General features: G+C 38.6%; 2 protein-coding genes across 2 annotated transcripts in view; both read right to left on the bottom strand.

Moving 5' to 3' along the window:
- sox13 (SRY-box transcription factor 13) overlaps positions 1-7,540 on the bottom strand; it is a 44,475-nt gene extending 36,935 nt beyond the window's left edge. Inside the window, exons 1-2 of the mRNA XM_077530458.1 lie at positions 7,277-7,540; positions 4,723-4,807 (exon numbers count right to left, since the gene is read on the bottom strand). The gene's annotated coding sequence lies outside the window, so the exon portion shown is untranslated. The remainder of the gene's footprint in view (positions 1-4,722; positions 4,808-7,276) is intronic.
- A 1,009-nt stretch (positions 7,541-8,549) lies between these two features.
- Positions 8,550-20,414, bottom strand: etnk2 (ethanolamine kinase 2). Its single transcript, XM_077529784.1, has 9 exons — positions 19,989-20,414; positions 17,070-17,207; positions 16,850-16,971; positions 15,689-15,829; positions 14,251-14,393; positions 14,065-14,148; positions 12,957-13,117; positions 12,793-12,866; positions 8,550-11,510 (listed from the first exon to the last, which is right to left on the bottom strand). Exons 1-9 carry the CDS (start codon positions 20,133-20,135, stop codon positions 11,438-11,440), a joined length of 1,083 nt encoding a protein of 360 aa, XP_077385910.1. The 5' UTR covers positions 20,136-20,414; the 3' UTR covers positions 8,550-11,437.
- Positions 20,415-20,850: the final 436 nt, after the last annotated feature.

Consider the following 20,850-nt stretch of genomic DNA (forward strand, 5'->3'; position numbering starts at 1 on the left):
AAAATATGTTCGTCAACACACATTTTTCACTAAAACCAGACTAGACTACACTAAAACCCTCATTAGTAAATAAAAACGGGATGAGGTTGACTAACTTTGATAAAAATTAAGATTCAGACTATATTTAAAAAATGCCTGATAAAATTAACATGACTGCCGCCATAATAAGGATGAGGTACAAAAAAATGGATTGTTGAAATAAAGCCCGTTTTATGTTTTACAAATGCAAAAAAAAAAAAATAATTCTCTCAATGTTCATTTTATTATTACAAGGCCAAACACAAAATAGGATAGTAGTAGATTCATTCATTCATTTTAAAATGGTTCTTTGGTGAGTATTGAGAAATGATGTCTACCCCAAGAACAATATGACCACTGACATGAAACCTACATTATGGAACGTCCCTTCAACCGTGTGAGATAAACCGCGGTAGCACCATCAAGTGTGAAAACCTCAAATGATGGCACCTGCTTCGTCCTCTCGCCATATCAATTACAAATCTGCTTACGGTCTTATTTACCAGCATGCAGAAACGCCGACACGCAGCAAACCACAAAGAAGTGAAAAACACTTGTAAAAAACGTCTTGTGTGTCAATGTCAGATTGCGCTCCGCGATACAAAGTTCACATTATTACTCAAGAAGCAAGAACGCTGCAGTACAAATTTCATTCTGACCCGCAAAGGAAGCGTGTCTGTCCTAAGGTGAGAATGTTCTTCTCAAAAAACATCACCCTATAGCGATGCAGTCGCCACAAGAACTTGATTGAGCCGATTTGGCATTGTGTGGAAAGTCACTGGTCTGGAGATGGTTCCGATCGGTGTGGGCAAACACAAAATCGCCAGCAAATCTTTAACACCACACTTTGACTGCAACGGTCAGCTAATTAAAAAATAAATAGCCTTCTTTGAGGTCTCTAGTCTCACTTCCAAGCAGCACAACATTCAAAATTGTAATAGAAGTTTATGAAAATAAGCAAAATAAGGGGGGAGTGATTTTAGCTTAGCTGCTAGCTAGCGCCGCTCCTTGCGCAACTGTTTAAAACGTTTTAAATCAGGGGTGTCCAAACTACAACCCGGGGGCCATTTGTGGCCCGCCGTCCATTTTTCACTGGCCGGCGACATGTGCTAAAAATGGCATTTGACTCAGTTCAAATAAAATGAACAAAACAAAAATGTTTGGAGATGGTCTGTGAATGCTCTGAACCAATGGCAGGACAGCTTTTTCATTTTGAGGGAAAAATAAAAAATAAAAAAAACTTAGGTATCGGTATGGTATCGGTATTGGCCGATACGACAAAGCTGGGTATCAGAATCGGTATCGGGGGCCAAAAAATGGTATCGGAACAACACTACTTATAACTCTGCACTTACACAAAAGTACGAAAATGACATGAATACAGAAAATGTACCCAAGACTTCGGTCTTAATTGTGGTATATGTTGTGTTTATATTAGAGCTGTCAAACGATTACATTTTTTAATCAGATTAATCACATCTTAAAATTGTGATTAATCGCCATTAATCGCTTATTTAAAATGGCTTTTTTATCAACAATTTTTTGCCCGCCAAATTTAAAACGCACCTCTTATGTGTTAATTTTTTTCGGCATTTAATGTTAAGAGGACATTTTTATAATCAGTTACATTACTTGCATAATTTAAAGTGGAAAAAAATGACCCATATAGTTTGACATGAACAAATATTCTGAATGTCACATGCAAACATTTATTAAATGCTTTACTTTAATGCATTTATTGCTCAAAGACAACCTGTTTTACCTGTAACGTAGCCATCCGCTGTCAAGCCAAAGGATCATCTGCAGTCAAAATTAATAGTGCGATTAATCTGCGTTAATACATGATTAACTCATTTACTCCCAAAAACGTATAAATATGTTGTATTTTAAATATTACCATGCTCCTAAAGATGTATTTATACATTTTGGCTTTGAATGCAGCCTTGGAACTAAAGAGAATGCTTGAAGCAATGGTAGTTATTACAGAAACGGCCAGCAGATGGCAGCAGAGTATAAGAGCTCAAAAAGCTATTTCCCCCGCTTTTAAACAGATTTGTGAATAATGGTAAAACTTAGCTATATTTTAATGCCAACTGATGCAAAATGGAAACCGATAGAAATATACTTTTTTTTTCCTGATTAAAGAAGAGGCTTTCATCTTTCTTTTGATACATGCCATGTTTTTTATAGCAATAGGACACAATATTCTATGGGCCTTGCAAAATGAGTCAAAATCCAATAAAACAGCAAAAATGTCCTGGGAGTGAATGACTTAACGTGATAATTTTTTTGTGATTAATTAATTAACGCTTTAACTTTGACAGCACTAGTTTATATATGATGTATTGATTCCAAGCAGTATATAAAAGTATCAAAAGCGACACGACTCGCCCCGGTCTCCCCTACGCGTTGCCCTTCGCTAATAGAAAGCAAATAACAAGCCACATAAAAGAGCTGTTGCGCGCACACAAACGCTCTCAGGATAGCAGAGGCCCCTGCGGGGGCCGGCGTATACGATGGAGAGGGATTCATGGAGTTGAGGATCGAGAAGGGGCGGGGAAGTCTGGCGCTGCCCCCCACACAAAGGCAGCCCTGAAATAGCCCCCCTCTCACAATGAGACCTGCCACTCTGTCTATCAGATAATGTCTAATTGAAAACACTGGAGCCATTGTGCTCCTGTCACCAGCTCTATTGTCCAGATAGCCCCCCCCCCTCTCACCTCCTTTTTTTTTCCATTGACGTGGCACGATTGTTCCTTGCCATTGTGGCAACCGTACTCTCATGCTTTGTCTCTCTATCTCCCCCTCCCTCTCTCTGTATTGTTATAATTTCATTACTTGGTTTTTTTTTTTCGTTTTGTTTTGTTCCGCTTCTTCTTTCACTCGCCGTCAAACCTTTTGTTCGCCGTATTTCGCCACTTCATTGGGGCCCTAGCGCCAACGTGTGTGTCCGCCTGAGTGCGTCTGAGCAGGTGTCGGTTTCAAAACGTAGACAAAAAGAAGGAAGCAAGATGAAATGGTGCTCGAGAGATGAATTGTAGGCATGGCGGTAGAGATGAGAGACAAATGTGAAACGTGGCTCGGTTGTTTGGCGGGGGAATGGTTGATTCATATTCGAGGACGGTGATCGGTGAGCTTTTCGGTTGCCTCCTGTTCTTCCTCTTCATACAGGCCCGAGCCCGCTGACCCGCCACAAACCCTTTTTGGCTGCACATGTTGATCAGATCCTCGTGTTACAGCCAAACAACCTCACAATGAAAAATGCCTCCACATTTCCTGAGTTTCACAAACACTATTTGAAACAAAAAAGCTCTTATCAGACCTGTGTATTATGGAACGTGTTAATTGGACAAAAAAAAAAAATACATGCATTGTGCATCTCGCCGGTGCTGTTAAAACAAGATAAGAACTGCACGAGCAAATCCGAGAAAGAGGCTATTGACTGAATTGTGAAGAAAGTGTGAACAAATTTGTTTTTCCATTTCTGCCGGTATGAAATCAAACTGTTACTGATATGACAATAACCTGATCACCCCATGGTAGATGTCAGGTATCAATCGTTACTGTTTTTTTTGTTTTTTTTTAATGTTCTGTTTGCCAACTTTGTCATGCCTGATTGAGCCAGAACAGATTTTCTGTGCAATAGGCGAGTCTAGACAGAAAACAAGCTCAAATATCCATAACACAAATGATAACAACAGCTTTTTTTTCACATTAATCTGCGGGGACCTGAAGCATTGGGTTTTATTAAACAATAAAAATATGACAATATAACAAATATCCTATTTGTTAAATATAAGCAACATTTTTTTTATTTATTAAATCCAAATTATGAATAACAGCAAACTGTGTATTTTTGTTTAGAAACATTTCCAATAGGGTAATAATAATAATAATAATAATAATAATAATACATTTCAGTTTGGCATATATCCTCTTGACTACCAGGGAAAAAAAAATAGATTGTCCAATCATGTTTATTTTGATATCCCCAAATCTTATCTTAGTGAAGTAACTGGAATACTGCAAAAGAAACTTTTGGGGAAAAAAAATAAAAAAAATTAGCTATGATGTGTCCACTACAGAGGACTTTTTTTTTTTTTTACTTAAATGCTAGGCTCGAATACAGTTAAAGTAATTCAAACAATACTTTAATGTGTTCTTAAGAGTCTTATAGAAAACATACTAACAATATTTAAAGCCTAAATTTGTTGAATAAAAAGTGCACTTACTTTTCCTCTTCCCTAAAAAGTGCTTGCACTGAGGGAAGCCATTTTATTTTATGATGCAATCAAAGGTAGCAAAGTCCCACCCCTACACAATCTGGTATCATTGGAAAGCTCTGAATGTCCTCTATAGAGCACAAAAGGAGTTAATTCTATCGTATGCACTGCGTGGGAGATATTCATGTTTAAAAAGGTCCACTACAGTGGACAAATTTGAATTGCTGGTAATCAGGAGGATATAACAAATTTCATATTTGTTAAATATAAGCAACCTTTTTTTTATTTATTAAATTCAAATTGTGAATACATAACAGCAAACTGTATTTTGTTGTCTAGAAACATTTCCAATAGGGAAATAAAAATAATAATAATAATAAATTTCAGTTTGGCATATATGGGTTGTCCTTTAGCAAGCTAACTAGCTGGCTAGCTAGCTGGTGTGGCGTAAATTCGTAAGTAACGACGACCTCGCACCCACCTCCATCTTTCCGTGTAGGTGACGTCCAATCACGGCTCAGCTTCTGAACATCAGCCAATCACATGGCACCTATTTGCTTTTGCACCTGAAATAGGCAAAGAATTGAAAACATTTTTCAAGCGATAGAATAAATCAGTCATGTAAATGAGTAAAAGATACGTCCGTTTTGATGAAGTGGTGACAGAAACAATCTAACTCCAACTATGTTTGTTTCTATAATTGGCTTTGTTTCCACAAGCAAAGGTTAGAAAAATAATGAGTCACACTGTGGCTAGTCATATATGTTCTACTTTGAATAAAGTGACTGAATATGCTTGTTTAAGTGCCCGCTGTCACCTCAACGAGTGATACCAGATACAGGACAACACAAAGCCTGACCTGACGGTCACACCAAAACGACAAACAGGTCAAAAATTCAAAGGCGCACAACTCTGTCGGCTTATCAAATGTGAAAAGGTGCCTCATTCAGTCAATTTCATGCTCAGCACTATCTGGTTATACTGTACACAGAGAACACATTTGGTAGCATGCAATGAATATCCTGTCTGTATTCTGTCAACGGGACAGGAAACAGACAGCCACTCTGGTTTGTCTGGCTGGGTCTGGCGGGGGGCACAGGTCAGGTTTGTCAGGTGGAGGTCAAGCAGGTGAGACAGAGAGGAGAACAAAGGGGATACAAACACACTCTGCCCCCCCCTTTCCCCATCCCGTCTGCCTTCCCCTTTTCACTGAACAATCAGCAACAGGAACAGGAAGTGATGCAGAAAGGAGGTTCAGCTAACTCTGGCAATTCCTTTGCCCGGGGTCAGATGAGGGAAGTGGAGGTGGGAAAGATATTACACAGATATTTTTTTATTTTTTTTTAAACAAGGTATCTTTATGAGTGTGTCGAGTTTTAGAATAATTTATTAGTGTCCTAATATTGTATTCTATTATAAAACTGATACTCACTATCCATGAAGGGTCTTTTCTTCGTTTCGTTTCGTTTCGTTAACTACTTTAATCTATAGATTATATATTTGGAATGATGCAAGATTTGTTTTTTAAAAAAAATGTTAAACACCACAGTTTAATGTGCTGTAGGCCTACAAGAGACACAAATTTTAATATGATACAGTGTAGCAAAATAATTATTTCAAATGTTTACATATTTATCACATTTTGCAGGCGGTCCTATGCAAATTGACTGTATGTTAACGCAATAAGTTTAATTAAAATTAATGGGAAATCAATCCAAACATTTTTGAATTTTTACAATAATATGTTCAATGCAGGCCCAGTAGTCTGATGAATATTGTGTTTGTGGAATATCAGTTTTGAGCAGAAAAATCTACCTATTTTCACCTATTTCGGGGGCGGCCATTTTGCCACTTGCTGTCGACTGACAATGACATCACAGTTGCTCAAGGCTCGGGTCAATGACCAATCACGGCTCAGCTTGCGAATGTCACATGACCAAACACAGGAGACAGGTGGATGCCATGTTTAGACTAGTGGGGGCACGTACAGCATTGTAAAGATTTTTTTTCTTTCTTCTTCTTTTTTTTTTTTTTTTTTTAAACATACATTTCAATGTAATGTGATCATGTAACTTTCAATTTTTCGACACGCCATTTAAGCAAGATAGTACAAGAAACATTATAACGGACCTCCTGCCAAGTAGGTCATGTTTTACTGTAATAATAATTTCTGAACATTTGGCAAGATTCAACTCATGAAATGACTTCATCCCATTCAATTGTGGGTTTGTTTAAAAAAAAAAATAAAAAAAAATAAAAAAAAATTTTTTTCAGATCTTCAGATTTGGTCCTGTTTTTGGGTGGAGTAATCAGTTGCACAGTTCTCTTTGATGAAATGATTGTCAATAATTGCCATAATGACGATGATTAACAGACATGGTTGTAAAGGCACCGCCCCGTGCATGTTAACACCTGCTTCCTCATTGTTGTTGTTTTTTTTGTTTTGTTTTATTTTTTAGCCGCAGGGCTACCGTGTCGCCTTCTTTTAGTCTTCCTTGAGAATGTGAGCTTGTGGTGTGGCATTGGGAGTCAGCCATCCATACCAGCAGCCCCTTGTAGCACAAAAGCCAAAGCATCTGGCGCTTGACAGCGATGCCCGATGAGGGACGTGTGCTTCCATAAGCTGCAGCTGAGGGCTGCCTGGCCTGAAAGGAGACACCGAGGGCCTGTGCCACTGAGGCTCCTCGCTTCTTTTCTTTCTACCGCACTTGCAGACTCTTGTCTGTCCTCGGTAGCTAATTTCCATTACACTGTTGCTTTTGGGAGTGGGGATGGCGGGGGGGGGATAAGCCTACATTTAGTGCTATTAATGTCAACTGCACTCAATGATGGCCTGCCTGACTGAGTTCATCATGTTATTTTCCAAACTTTGATAGTGAAAACGACATTCTGTCTGAATTGATCAGCACAAGTGTTTTTGAAAGGCTACGTAGCAAGAAAACAGCCTTGCTCACGCCACTAACTATTATATACTTATTACTACTGTGCCATACATTAAATATTAAATGCAGTGTGAGTTCAGTTCACAAACTTACTATGAGTATGCAGAACTTCCTTTCCAACAGCCATGGAGTCTTCTTTCTCTCTGCCTTTTGTGAGCGCTTCTCGTCTAGTCGTGCCTGTTGTGACGTTTGTCAGGTGATGTAACATCACCATCTAGAGGCTGGATAATCTATTTCCCTCCATTTGTTGAAAGAAAGCTTGTAAAAAAAAAAAAGAGAAAGCTTACACAAAAATAGATTCTTGAAATGTAAACCAAACTTCAATGTTTTTCACAAAGAATTATTTTTCATCCCTGAAATATATGAAGGAAAAAAATTGCAGTGAAATTATATAATTTGGTAGAAGAATTTAACCTTGCTGATATCCCCTAACCGCCCATTCACCCTTTTTTCTCGCTCTCTTCTCTTTCTTTTTTTGTTTTATTTTAAGTTTGTTTATATTTTATTTTTTGAATTTCTAAACTTGATTGTTCATCTATATGTTTAAAAATGTACTATGTTACGCTGTATTGTTCACTTGAAGTTAAACGAATAAAGAAATTGAGAAAAAAAAAATGACAATCCATTTATATGTAAGTCTGTGCATGTCGCACCGGAAGTGACGTCATGCAGCCGATAAATTCGGCCTTCGGAGGACCCAGCCTTGTGAATTTGGACACAAGCTGTGTGACTTTTTGATTTGAATCTGCCACATCCAACATGGTGGATGCGTTGACGAATCACAACGACGAAGCAATCTGCTTGAGACTGGTGACTACACCTGTCGGGTTTTAACACTGGGTGGCGCTTTCTTGTAATACTTCCGCAGAATACCAACAGAACTAGTAGAGCTATTTCGCCATTTGCACATCATCGCCAAGAAAACGGACACATACTCGGGAATTTTAGTGGAGCCTATCCCAGGAGGCGCAGTACAACCCTGGCACTTAAGGAACAATCTGACAAAGGTCAACCTTGGCATTTCAGCTGGCTGTGACCCAGATGCAAATGAAAAATTTGCACAAGAACCTGGCGAACCAGACACACCTGTACGAGGAGGAATGTATGATGAGCACATATCTACTGTATGTGTCTATAGGATACAAACTGCTGCTGCTTATATTTTATATTTATGTTTTCTTCTTGATAACTTGCTCTAATCATTAGCCTAAAAAATGTGGATGATACAAAAAAATAAATAAATCTGGTCCTGGTCAAGTGGAATCATTCTTTTTTTTTTTTTTTTTTTGAAAGGGCCAGCAGAAATATAATAAAACCACCATTTGACACACATTTTTAATCTGTCAGCCACAAATAAAACACACAATCAATCTCCATATTTTTATTGCATACCTTTTAATTACAGACTAGTAAATAAATGTTAAATACATCTTTGCAAGTCCCACAAAAGGTGCAAAGAATCAAATGTACAGAAACATTTTTTTTTTTTAACAGTATTTCCGAAGACTTATTCACAACCTTCATCTTTTGTGCATCTTTTAGCAGATACAATCACTTACATACTGTCCCCGCACGCATCGCTTGGTTCTGGAAACAGCAATCTACACGTGAAGGCCAAGTATTTAGAAAAAAAAAAAAAAAGTAAAAATACAAAGGGAAAAATAATAAATAATCATTTAACTGTGTAGCGATTCTTCAATCATGTCACGCTTCACATCCCAAAGCTCAAATGAACACAACGCACGCGTTTCAGTAGGATTTCAACACAATGCAAGACTGTTAGTTAGTTTCACTCATAAATAAGACAAATCAAATGCATAAAAGGTACAGTATTTCATTTGCTAATAATAATAATAATAATTATAATAATAAAATGGACCGCTGTTTTTGTTGTTGTCTGTTCCACGCTAATGCACGTTGCTAATTTAGCCAAGTTGATCCAATATAACCTAATTTTGGGGGTTTTGTTTGGAACAGCTTGCCAAAAAATATATATATATTTTAGCTTTTTGTATGTGTTTGGAAGCAAAGCTACACGCCAAAATATATACAAAACGTCAATATCAGTGCAAAAACCTCAATTGCCCTTGGTTGACTTTCCATAAAACCGGCAGCAACGTCTATTTCACCACGAGTTGACAATACAGTAGTTGTTTTAAATGAAAATGAAGAAAAAAAATATGAATAAACAAGACGAGATTCAGGTTCAACATGAGTCCAGTCCCCACCCTGCATTTAGCAATGAACTTGACAACTTTAAACATACAATCAACTTGAGGTCCCCTTACAGATATGCTCGTGCGACACAAAAAAGTATTTCAAAACACTTGAGATATTGTGCCTTTTATAACATCTGCGCGTTAAAAATAAAGCTCAAACTGTTGGCAACGAAAGATGATTTATTTTTAAGATTAACAAATATAATAAATAAAAGTTTGAATAAGTGCAGCAATTGTTTACTTTTCACTTGGATTATTTTGCAGCTCATTTAAATTTTTACGCCGCTTTTCGTCACAGGAGAGTTAACAACTAAATACGTGCCCGCAAAGCGTCTGCAAATTTAACTTCCAGTGTTTACATTTAGAAAATGAACACAGTTGCCGGTACTTCTGGGTCTCAACTAAAGAATCGTTTCCATTTTGCAGGCCCGCAAACACGGCGATGTTTGGGATGCTGACGAGTAGTAGCAGCAGCTAAAATTTAGCACCAGAGTGGAGGTAATAGGATGAGAATAAAAGGAAGGAATGGTGTCAAACGCACAGTCCGGGTAATGCCACACAAATGTTCAATTTGAAGCACTTCTCAAACGCTACCGAGGCACTGATTCATGGCGCAGTTAAGAAAGGCGCTACGCAACACAGAGGACAAATATTAGTTTGGTGTCATTTTCAATGCTGAGAGGAAGTCTTGTAAAGCAGAGAAGGTGCCTGCTGATAGTGATGGACCAATGAAACTTCATGACACAGTTGCAATTTTTTTTCGACTCCTCGAGATGGCACTCTTGGTTTAAAGATGCAGCGGAAATGTAAACAATTTCCACTGCACTAGCCTTTAGCTTGAAACCAAGAGCACCATCTAGAGGAGTCAAAAAATATTACAAGTGCTTCACGAGGCTTCATTGGTCATTTGAAGCCTCATGAAGCACTTGAGGAGTCAAAAAATATTGCAAGTGCTTCATGAAGCTTCCTTGGTCATTTGAAGCTTCATGAAGCACTTGTGATATCCTCTTACTCCTCTAGATGGCAATCTTGGTTGAAACAGGCAGTGGAAATGTCAGTAATTTGCACTAGCCTTTACAGTTAAACCAAGAGCACCAGCTCGAGGAGTCAAAAAATAGCACAAGTGCTTCATGAAGCTTCATTTGACAAATGATGGCAGGCTTGGTTGAAACATGCAGTGGAAATATCGGTAATTCGCACTAGCCTTTAGTCAAACCAAAAGCACCTTCGGGGAAAAAAAACAAAAAACAAAAAACCTTTATTGGTTAAATGAAGCGTCATGAAGCAGTTGTGATATTTTTTAATTCCTCTAGATGACAATCTTGGTTTAAACATGCAGTGTAAATGTCAGTAATTTGCACTAGCCTTTATAGTCAAACCAAGAGCACCTTCTCGAGGAGTCAAAAAATAGCACAAGTGCTTCATGAAGCTTCATTTGACAAATGAAGCTTCATGAAGCACTTGTGATATTTTTTCCACTCTCTAGATGGCAGCCTTGGTTTAACCATGCAGTGGAAATGTTAGTAATTTCCAGCACTAGTCTTTATCTTTAAACCAAAAGCATCATCTAGAGGAGTCAAAAAAGTATCACAAATGCTTCATGAAGCTTCATTTGTCAAATGAAGCTTCGTGAAACACTTGTGATACTTTTTCTACTCTCGATGGCAGTCTTGGTTTAAACATGCAGTGGAATTGTAGTAATTTCCAGCACCAGCCTTTATCTTTTTATATATTGCAAGTGCTCCATGAAGCTTCATTTTCCCATCAATACCTCGCGATGGATCAGGAAGTGACTTTGTTGCCGTGAGCTCTCTCAAACTCGAGACTACGAAAGGGCTCAGTTTCTTGGAGCGTTTGTAAGACAAAAAAAAAAAAAGACACAGTGAACATTCAAATATTGAGCTACATTTGGGAGGAATGGAGAAAGTTTTTCAGGCTTGCCGCGGAGCAAAGTGCCACGAAGAAAAAGCGGTGGTCCAAATAACGGTTGGCCCCGAGACACCAACTCCCATTATTGTTGCCGCTGCGTGTCCCGTCACTCTGGAATTTGCAAGGCCATCACTGTTGGTTTGATCTTGAAGTATTGGTTGAAACGCAACACCGCGTACCTGTGACACACAAACAAGCTTAAAAGATCCGAGTTCCAACAAAAAAAGGTTGTCACTGTGCTTTTTTTTTTTTTTTTTTTTTTGTCGACATGGTATGTACTGCAGCTAACATTATTAGGGAAGTCAAACCAATAATATGTTCTATTCGACCCCACCAGTTGAACCAACCAATCACGACCCAGATTCAAAAAGCAAGTGAGCCGTGACTGGTCGTCACCTGAGCAACTGTGATGTCATTTTCGGTCGACAGCAAGTGGCAAAATGGCCGCCCCCGAGATGGATTTAAAAACAGCTGGATTTTTCTGCTTAATTCACATTCCACAAACGCAATATTCATCAGAATACAGACTAGTGGGGCTGCATAGAAAATAGTGTCAACATTTTTTTCTTTTGACTTGCACATTATGTGACCTTTACAACGAACAGTCTGGATAAAGTCAGTCACACCAAAGTAAACAAAGTTTGAAGTGAAATAGATACTGACGTGTGAACGTCGCTTGGCTGTGTGCTAACTTGGTTAGCCTGACGCTAATCGCTTTTCATCAGCGTGCATGGTTGTAATTATTAATTAAGATTATGCCTGTCCCTAGCATGCATGTTTTGAAGTATGACATCATTTGCAGCTTTCTTTTGTCCATGTCTGCTGACTACCAATTGCGACATAATTGTACATGTGTAAACATGAAACAACTTCGTAGACAGCGTGATACTATGATACTATGCTCTTCCTCCACGCTCACACTCACATAACTTAGCTATATGTCATGTTATCAGAAGATGACTCAAGAAGCACGAGAACCAGAGCAGCAGAATGGCGAGAGCAAGTCTGCTGAGGCCGCCTGGTTTCTGTTAAGAAATGATTTGCAAACTTGACCCCACATGTACTCGGCGATCTTCCACTCACATACACACACACACATAGACAAACCAGTACACAAAACTATGTTTTGCATGTGCATTATTAGGGTTGGAACACTTATGTAACTATGGGCGTGGAAACCAAATAAAAAGAGAGGGTGAGGAGGGGATTTTTTATTTTTTTTTCCCCAGAGTGCCAGCCTTGAAGTGAGTGTCTCCTCTCCTTTTTTTGTGTCGTGTTTAATTAATGTCAAACAGGTATACTTGACAGTTTCCATTTTAAATGAAATTGTCACCTGTCTTTGCATTACATAACGTGGGCTGTACCGAGTCAAGTCGAGCAGGTTGCTTGGCAGAAGAAATACATTTCTTCTTCTACATTGCATACACACAAACACACACACCCAAGCGCGCTGCCACTTACCCGAGGAAATCAAAGTCAATGGAGGAGTATTTGGCCTGAATGAGGGCCCAGAAACCCCAAAAGAAGTGGGAAGCCTTCAACGAGACAAAAAGAAGAGAAGGCGTTCAGGGACATCACGGTGTGGTTTTAACGGCCGGAATGCTTAAACGTGACGCTTCCCTTACCAGAGCAAACTTGTTGACCTGCACGTAAAGCGTCTCGAGTTCTTTGGCGCTGACCTCTTCCGTTTTCTTGGTGAGAAGTTTGAACGTTTGCAAGTAGAACCTGAGCCAGTCCATCTGCATCTCCCGACTGGGGTACAGGCCGTAGTCCAGCTCTGCCATGCCTGCTCACAAAAAAAAAAAAAAAAAAAATCAAACCAAGAGGCTGTCATGTCACGTTACACCGTCATCAAAAAAACAATTTGTCCACCGCTTCATGCAAAATGAGTCTGCGACACGTGACGAGAGCTGACAACTTTGCCGCGCTTCATCTTTGCACCCATTCGAGCATCTCATGATCTCTTTTCTTCGTGATCTTTATTTTGCTTTTCTTTTTTTCGGGGGGGGGGGGGCGCTAACCTGGGACCGCGCGGGTGTCATATTTCATGCTATATCGTGTGGAAAACGATATAAGAATCTAAATTCCTCGAATGCTTGAAAACTCGAAGGTTAGATTTGAATGAACAAGAAAAAGTTCAATAATAATTACGGATGTAACGATATCCAAACATCACGATACGATATTATCACGATATTGTGGGGGAGGGAAGTTGGCTATATTTTAAAAAAAAGATCACAATATTGTAAAAAATAAAATAAAATAAAATAAAATAAAAAAATTTAAAAAGCACAATATTGTGCTTTTGTACATAACAGCAATGCATATAAACCACCTACAATCTTTCATAATAATATTGAGGCACTTACTTGATAATGTAAGCACACATTGATCGCTTCACAAGCAAATTCGGTTCCTCTTCATCTGACAATTAGCATAGATTTTAAACATGGAAGGCCAAAACATCCCTCATGAAAATTAAATTGCACTAATAAAGTAGCCACTAGATGGCGTTAGAACTGCACAAATGGAAATCAACCTGACTTTTTTTTTTAACAATGTGTTCCTTTTAAATATTGTGAAAATGAAGACGACAATCTTGTGGCAGTTTTAATATCACGATATCACGATATTGGCCCTTATCGTGACATCCCTGATAATAATACGATATATTAAAATAACAGCAAGCATATAGGTTGTGTCCATTGAAGCTGGATGGCAAAGGTCACGAACCTGCAAACTCGTTGAAGTGGTTGCCAATGTCGAACGCCTGGTAGTTGTAACTGGAGTATTCGTAATCGATGAAGCGAACGTGAGCTGAAAGACAACACAAGGTTGGCACATTTTCGGTATACCTGCCAACTCATCTCGACTATCCCAATAACGTCAAACGAGACAAACGTGAGCGGGCGTCGATACCCTCTTTGCTGTTGTGTATGATGTTCTTGCAGAGCAGGTCGTTGTGGCAGAGAACGACGGGCGAGCCCAGCGTGGACAGATGCTCCTTCATCCACACCATCTCGCGCTCCAGCGCCTCCTTGCTCGGAACTTCCTGCTGGATTCTTCATTCGGGACAAGCACAACGATGGGGGGGGGGGGGGGGGGATTTTTAGTTTTGGAATTTTTCATTTTAGTTAGTTTTGAGTATTGTTATTTTTATTTTTTTTATTAAGTTTTCATTAGTTTTCAGGTTGGTTCTGTTAGTTTTTACTACTTTGTGTTATTTAATAAATGCTTCGTTCGAGTTTAGTTTTAGTTGGTTTCAGTATTAGTTTTAGTTTGTTTTGTTTTTTTTAATGTGTATTACTTGCTCGCAATATTTAACTCATTCACTCCCATCCATTTTCACTGAAGTGACCCACTTCGCTCCCGGCTGTTTTACTGAATTTTGACTGATTTTGCAAGGCCGACACAATATTGTGTTCTATTGCTATAGAAACGTGCAGTGTCTTCTTTCATCAGGGGGAAAAAAAAAAAAAAAAAAAAAAAGTATTTTTCTATCTGTTTCCATATTGCAGCAACTAGCATTAAAATATAGCTAAGTTTCATCAATATTCACAAATCTGTTTAAAACTGTGGGGAAAACGACTTGTTGCAACATGGCCCTGGTTGAGCTCTTATACTCTGCCGCCACCTGCTAGCCATTTTTTGTAGTAACTACCATTGCTTAATACTATTCTCTTCAGTTCAGAGGCTGCATTAAAGCCTTCTGTATGCTTTAATATAAAAAAACTTATAAATATGTCTTTGGGACACTGGTAATATTTAAAATAGAATATATTTATACGTTTTTGGGAGCAAATGAGTTAAAAACCACCCTGGGAGCGACGTCATCTGAAGGTGCTTTTCTATTGGCTGCTGCTAGATGACATCACTTCTGTGTGACACACTTTCAAACGTCCTTTTTCCGGTTAATATCAAATGAAATCTACTTAAAATCACATTTCAAATCATCCCCAAAGGCTCATGCATTAAATGAATTACCAAAGATGAAAACGAAGGACATGTTTGCTATAATTATAGTTATCATTAGTTTTAAAGCATTTTCGGGGGTTTTTTGTTTTTTTGTTTTTTTTCATTAACAAAATTGTTTTTTGAATTATAGTTTGATTTTTTTCCGTTAGTTTTTGTTAACTAAAATAACGTTGCATATTTTTCAGTTGTTTCTCTGTTCAGAGATTTTTTTTTTTTCTCTTCCATGTTGACATAGACATTTTCCACGCTAGACTCCGGAACGTGGCAACAAAAGTGACGGACTTAAACTTGGAAGTGAAGTGCTGGTGAATAATCTTCTTCCAAGCAAAAACGCTTGATGAATCCCGCAAGTAAGATCAACCGTTGAGAAACAAGATGGCACCTGCTGTTGGAAGCGTGTTCGGTGAACTCTGTCGCCACGAGGGAGAAGTACTTTTGCATCTTAATCCACAGGTTGGGTTTGGGGATGCATCCGTTGTGCGCGTGAATGGCGTGGATGCGAGCCATCTCGCCGGCGATCAGTCTGTGGGAAGAAGGCCACAGAGAAAAATATGTTCTCATTCTTTGTGCTTTATTTTTCAAGAACAAACGTCTTGTCATCAAAAACTGACAGTTAAAACACGACGAGTTGGAAAATATCGGCATCGGCCTTTTTACGATAAATAAATAGAAAATGAAGCTGACATGGGGTACTCTCAACACTTTTTATTTTTAAAAAGTAAGGAAAAATAAATTAAGAAATTATGCTGACATTTGAGCTCATTGACAGTAGAACATTTTAGGTAACTATTTACTTGCTTAGTTTTTAAACTAGCTTAACACATGCTGATGACCCTGGCAGCTCCCTGCAGTTTTTGTTATGATTTTTAAACAAAGCTATCAATTCTTAAGGGGTACTTAACTCACCAATTTTCATCAGTTCCAAGTTAATATTTTGTCCAGAATCAATTTGATAACGTCATTATTTTTCATGTACAATTAATCCCTTTAAAAAGTCATTTTTCTACTTGCTGTCGACCGATGATGACATCACCTGTGATGAGGAATTCGGTAACAGCCAATCGTCGCTCACCTGCTTTCTGGGTTTGCTCAGTAAACTGAGCCATGATTGGTCGTTAGCACAGGTGATGTCATCAGTATAGAAAAATTACTTTTTAAGTAAAAAATGTATTTTTTTTTTACTTTTTGAAAGGTATTAATTGTACATGAAAAATAATAGTTATTACATTAATTATAGAAAAAAATCTAATCAATTATAGACAAATTATTGAGTCAAGTTTGATTTTAATATGTCTAAAAGTAAAAGAAAAACTAATTAAAAAAATGCTAATATTTTCTCTTTTACCGCAAATTAATATCAGCTTGAAATATCGGTTATCAGTCTCCTTGAAGACTAATAATCGGTATCGGCCTTGAAATAAACGTTTCGGTCTATCACGAATGTTCAACATTAGCGCCAACTGTCTTGAGTTCAGAGGTCAACGTGTGTTGGCCAGAGACGGTGTGTAACTATTTTTTCTATTTTGTGTTTGCAGGTCCCGACCTGAGTAAAGACGGATCCCGGACGTCTTGCGTCCCCAGAGCGTCGCCCTGCATGTATTCGTAGCAGATCCCATTTTGAAAGGTGCAGTAAAGACGGGGAGCGCAGCCGTTTGCATGCAGCACCTGGAGGAGTCAAAACAAAAACAAAAACAAAACACACACATGAGTAGACCAATACTCATGGTTAACAGCTTATCAGTTCACCAGAACAATAAACACACCTGAAAGCTTTTAAGCTCATTGTCTCTGTCCACAATAAGCTCCGTCTTGTTCCCGTAAACGCGTACCAAGACCACATCTTGTGGACTGTTGTCCACGTAGCAGCCCACCAGTTTGTTGGTTGTCCCATCAGTGAAGAACTGAAATCAAGATGGAAATAAAAACCTATGCTCTTTTTTTTTTTTTTTGGAGATTTGAGCGAGTTTGGAATCACGATTTACGCAAGCGCTCAAAAACCTGCGCGGCAATAATAAACATCGACGCGGCTTGTATATGTCACATGCCAGGCGCTCGCTCGCATGTCTGACATTCCACGAGCGCGCGCGGCCAACGCACAAAGGTGGGCCGTCTGGCCATCCGTGTTGTGACTGTCGAATACAAAAAAAACATCGTTTGTCTATTACGTGACTGATCCCCGCCACCTGCCACACAATACGCTGCTAAACACCGGCGACCATTACGTCGGTAGACAGCAACTTTGGACCCAGACGGACGTAAACAGACAGCCGAGGTTCACGTCGGGGGTGAGGAAGGAGGAGTGTGACGATATCGCGATACTCAATATGCCACGTACGGATATTTGTGGCTAATATGCAGCCGCTACAACGGCTCCATTGTCCATTACTTGTTGAGCAATTACTTGGCGGGCCACTAGGGGGAGCGCCTCATAAGAGTGGCGGGGAAATGTACGGAACCTCTTCAGGCAAAGAAGAGCTTACTTTTACTTGTGTAAGACATTTATCTGTCCGGAAAGTGACTCAGTTTTGCATACGTTTCTATGGAAAAATGTATTATATCTTCAATTTTAAAGTTTTAAAACATATTTATATATATTTATTTATAAATGACTATGTGACTGGCCGCCATGTTGCGTGACAATAGTGTTTAAGAAAGATACAAATTTGTTCACAGAAGGTTTGCATTTTTTTAAACACAAAATACACTAAAAAGTACTCACTGTGAAGAAAACACCAGTTTTAATATTGTGATTCAGTGATGGTACAAAAAGAAACTGTTTTCTCAATGAAAAAACAAACAAAAAAACATCAGCTTATGTCTTGATTAGTTTTATCGTAGATTGTCGTGGACTTATTTTACCTGACCAATATAATTGATAATCGCGGTATCGTCATATTGTGAGATAATCTTTATCGTGAACCTTCTATTGCATATCGTATCGTATTGTGAATTACCCAGAGGTTCCCACCCCTAGTGAGGAGGGTGTTTGAGTTCTCGATTTCAATAATGTAATATATTATGTAGGTTGGGGTTCATCTGTCTCTCCTCTAGATTTTTACGTTAATTTCATTTTATAATTTCCCCAATTAGTTTAGGGAAAATGTCCATTGTCTGGAACAATGCAATTGCTTTTAACAATTGTCAACAACTTTGAGGCTGATGGTAAAGAAAATGTTCCTGCTGTGAAATGAAGTCGTTCCACATTTCACCCTCATGACTGCAAAACAGCAATCTTATCAATGTGAGTGATTATTCACCACCTGACGCATCAAGACGTGTCATGCAAAAGATTTCAGCACCTGAAGTAGATGAAGCGAGTGAATCTGAGAATGAGAGTCAGCCAGAACATGCGTGTAAAATTATACTATTTAAAATGCATATTTCAATGGCTGCATCTGTAAATAAAACTAATATCATACTATAAACCTTTTATTGATGAACAAAGACACGGATTTTTATTCTCACTTCATCCTTTGACCCAACTCATTCAAAAGTAGCAATAGTTCAACACAAATACATTTTATCACATAATTCAAAAATATGGATTGTATATGTTCGCTATTACTCATCCGTTGACCTCACTCATTCACAAAATTAACGAAAAACGCCAACACCCAATCTAGTTAGCCGAGATTGTTAAATTATAAATTACATTTTATATTTAAAATATATTTAAATTCTCCCCTAAGAGTCAACCATCAGTTTTGCACACTCCTGTTTTTTCCTTCCCGTTTATGCCAATACAACTTTTAATATTATTCACTAAATACTTTTGTGAGTATATGGAGTCTTCTGGTGCCATTTATAATAATATTTTTGTTAGTTTGCAGCACTTGTCGAAGTCATTTTTGCCTAAAACAGGGGTGTCAAACATACGGCCCGCGGGCCGGATCAGGCCCGCAAAGGGGTTTAATACGGCCCGCGAGACAATTTTGTAAAGTGAAGAAAAAAATAAATAATAATATTGTCGGACCAATTAATCAACCAGCCACAATAAAATATATAAATTTGTAATTTCACAAGCAGTCCTAAGATGAGTAATCTAACTTACTGACTCGCCCTGGAAGTCATTATTTTACATCCAACTTAATTAAAGTTGTGGTTTGTTTAAAAAAAATATATATATTTTTTTTTTTTAATCATGGACCAACATAAACGTTTTAAATATGACACAAATTCAATTACTGGTACCACAATTACATATGATAAGGATTAACATCTTCATTAACTTCATTAACTGTGCCACACAATGCATTCTGGGAACTCTATATATGCAAAACAGATTTAACACGTCCGGAACTCATACAGGCAAACTGCTGCTGCGTTTCGTTTGCATTTGTGTTATTTTTTTTTAACAATAGATTACAGTTGAGCTCCGTAATTTGCCCAAAAATCGAAAAAATCTTCGTATAATTGACGGCAATTGTTTTGAAGTTATATACCATTATTTTACCTATCCGGCCCACTTAGTAATATATTTTCTACCATGCGGGCCCTGAGCTAATATTTAGGCCCTAAAAGGTTAAAGTGGTGTGGTAAGAAATAAATGAATTTGATGCTTTTCAGGGCTTCCTCTGATCGTCCCATGATTCTGCAGCGCGTACTTTTATTATGTACATTCGTGTCAATCTTGGTTGAGCCCGCTAGCATATAGCGCGCAGCTAGCTTCGCGATCGCCATACCTTCGTCTTGACATGGTTCGTGTCCCACGCCGGTCTCAGCTCCTTCATGATCTTCATCGCTCCCTCCGTCACATTGTGCTCGTCGACAAACACGTGAATCTTTCGTATCACCGGCGATCCGACGGGCACATGGATCTGCGTTTCCATCCCACCGACGTTTTACCCGTTAATGCCCCGGGCCCTTCTTGGGATATTTGGAGAAAACGGGAGCATGCAAGTGTCGCCTCGATGGAAAGGAAACTGACGATCTCTTTAAGAGTAAGATAGATGTGTCTTCTGGGCTCAGAAAGTCGGTGTTGTCGCTGTCAGGACGTGGGATGGAAGTGCCCGCAGTGCCTTGGTGAGAAGATGATACACGACGCCGGTTCCGAGAGGCTGTCAGCAGCACAGTCACCGCTTCCTCCTCCTTGTCTCCGCCCATTCGGGATCATCCGATTGTACCGCCGAGCACGCCCATTATTTACGAGTTTACACGAAGGCGTCCGAAGTCTGACGAATTGGTTTAATGGGAAACGTATGCCCAAAAGAAAAAAAAGAAGAAGAAAAGAATGAATGTGAATGAAACATTCCTAATGTTTTACATTCTATCAATAACACTATAAGAATTGTTTTACAATATTTTATTTTTTCTTCCTTTTCTTTTTTCCAATCGTATGTATTTGTGAAAACAATGTGAAATTTGGCAGAAACATGTGAAATGTGAATCTGGCCTCAATCTTCCGCATACACAAATGTTTTGAAATTAGAATACTGAATTTGTTATCAAATCATAAGCGGTAGTTGTTTACATCAGAACAGCCCTTCAGAGTACATTGTGATATTGACAGCAGGGCTAAGCAATTTAACTTATCTCTATACAATG

The sequence above is a fragment of the Festucalex cinctus genome, chromosome 8 (assembly GCF_051991245.1).
Source record: "Festucalex cinctus isolate MCC-2025b chromosome 8, RoL_Fcin_1.0, whole genome shotgun sequence".
Classification (NCBI taxonomy): Eukaryota; Metazoa; Chordata; class Actinopteri; order Syngnathiformes; family Syngnathidae; genus Festucalex; species Festucalex cinctus.

What these genes read in the sequence shown, in the direction of transcription:
- etnk2 (XM_077529784.1), bottom strand. Translation starts at nt 20,135, where the DNA reads ATGGAAACGCAGATCCATGTGCCCGTCGGATCGCCGGTGATACGAAAG. An exon ending in ATGAGCTTAAAAGCTTTCAG is followed by an intron (nt 16,972 to 17,069) that starts GTGTGTTTATTG and finishes TGACTCCTCCAG; the next exon opens with GTGCTGCATGCAAACGGCTG. An exon ending in AGGTCAACAAGTTTGCTCTG is followed by an intron (nt 12,867 to 12,956) that starts GTAAGGGAAGCG and finishes GTCTCGTTGAAG; the next exon opens with GCTTCCCACTTCTTTTGGGG.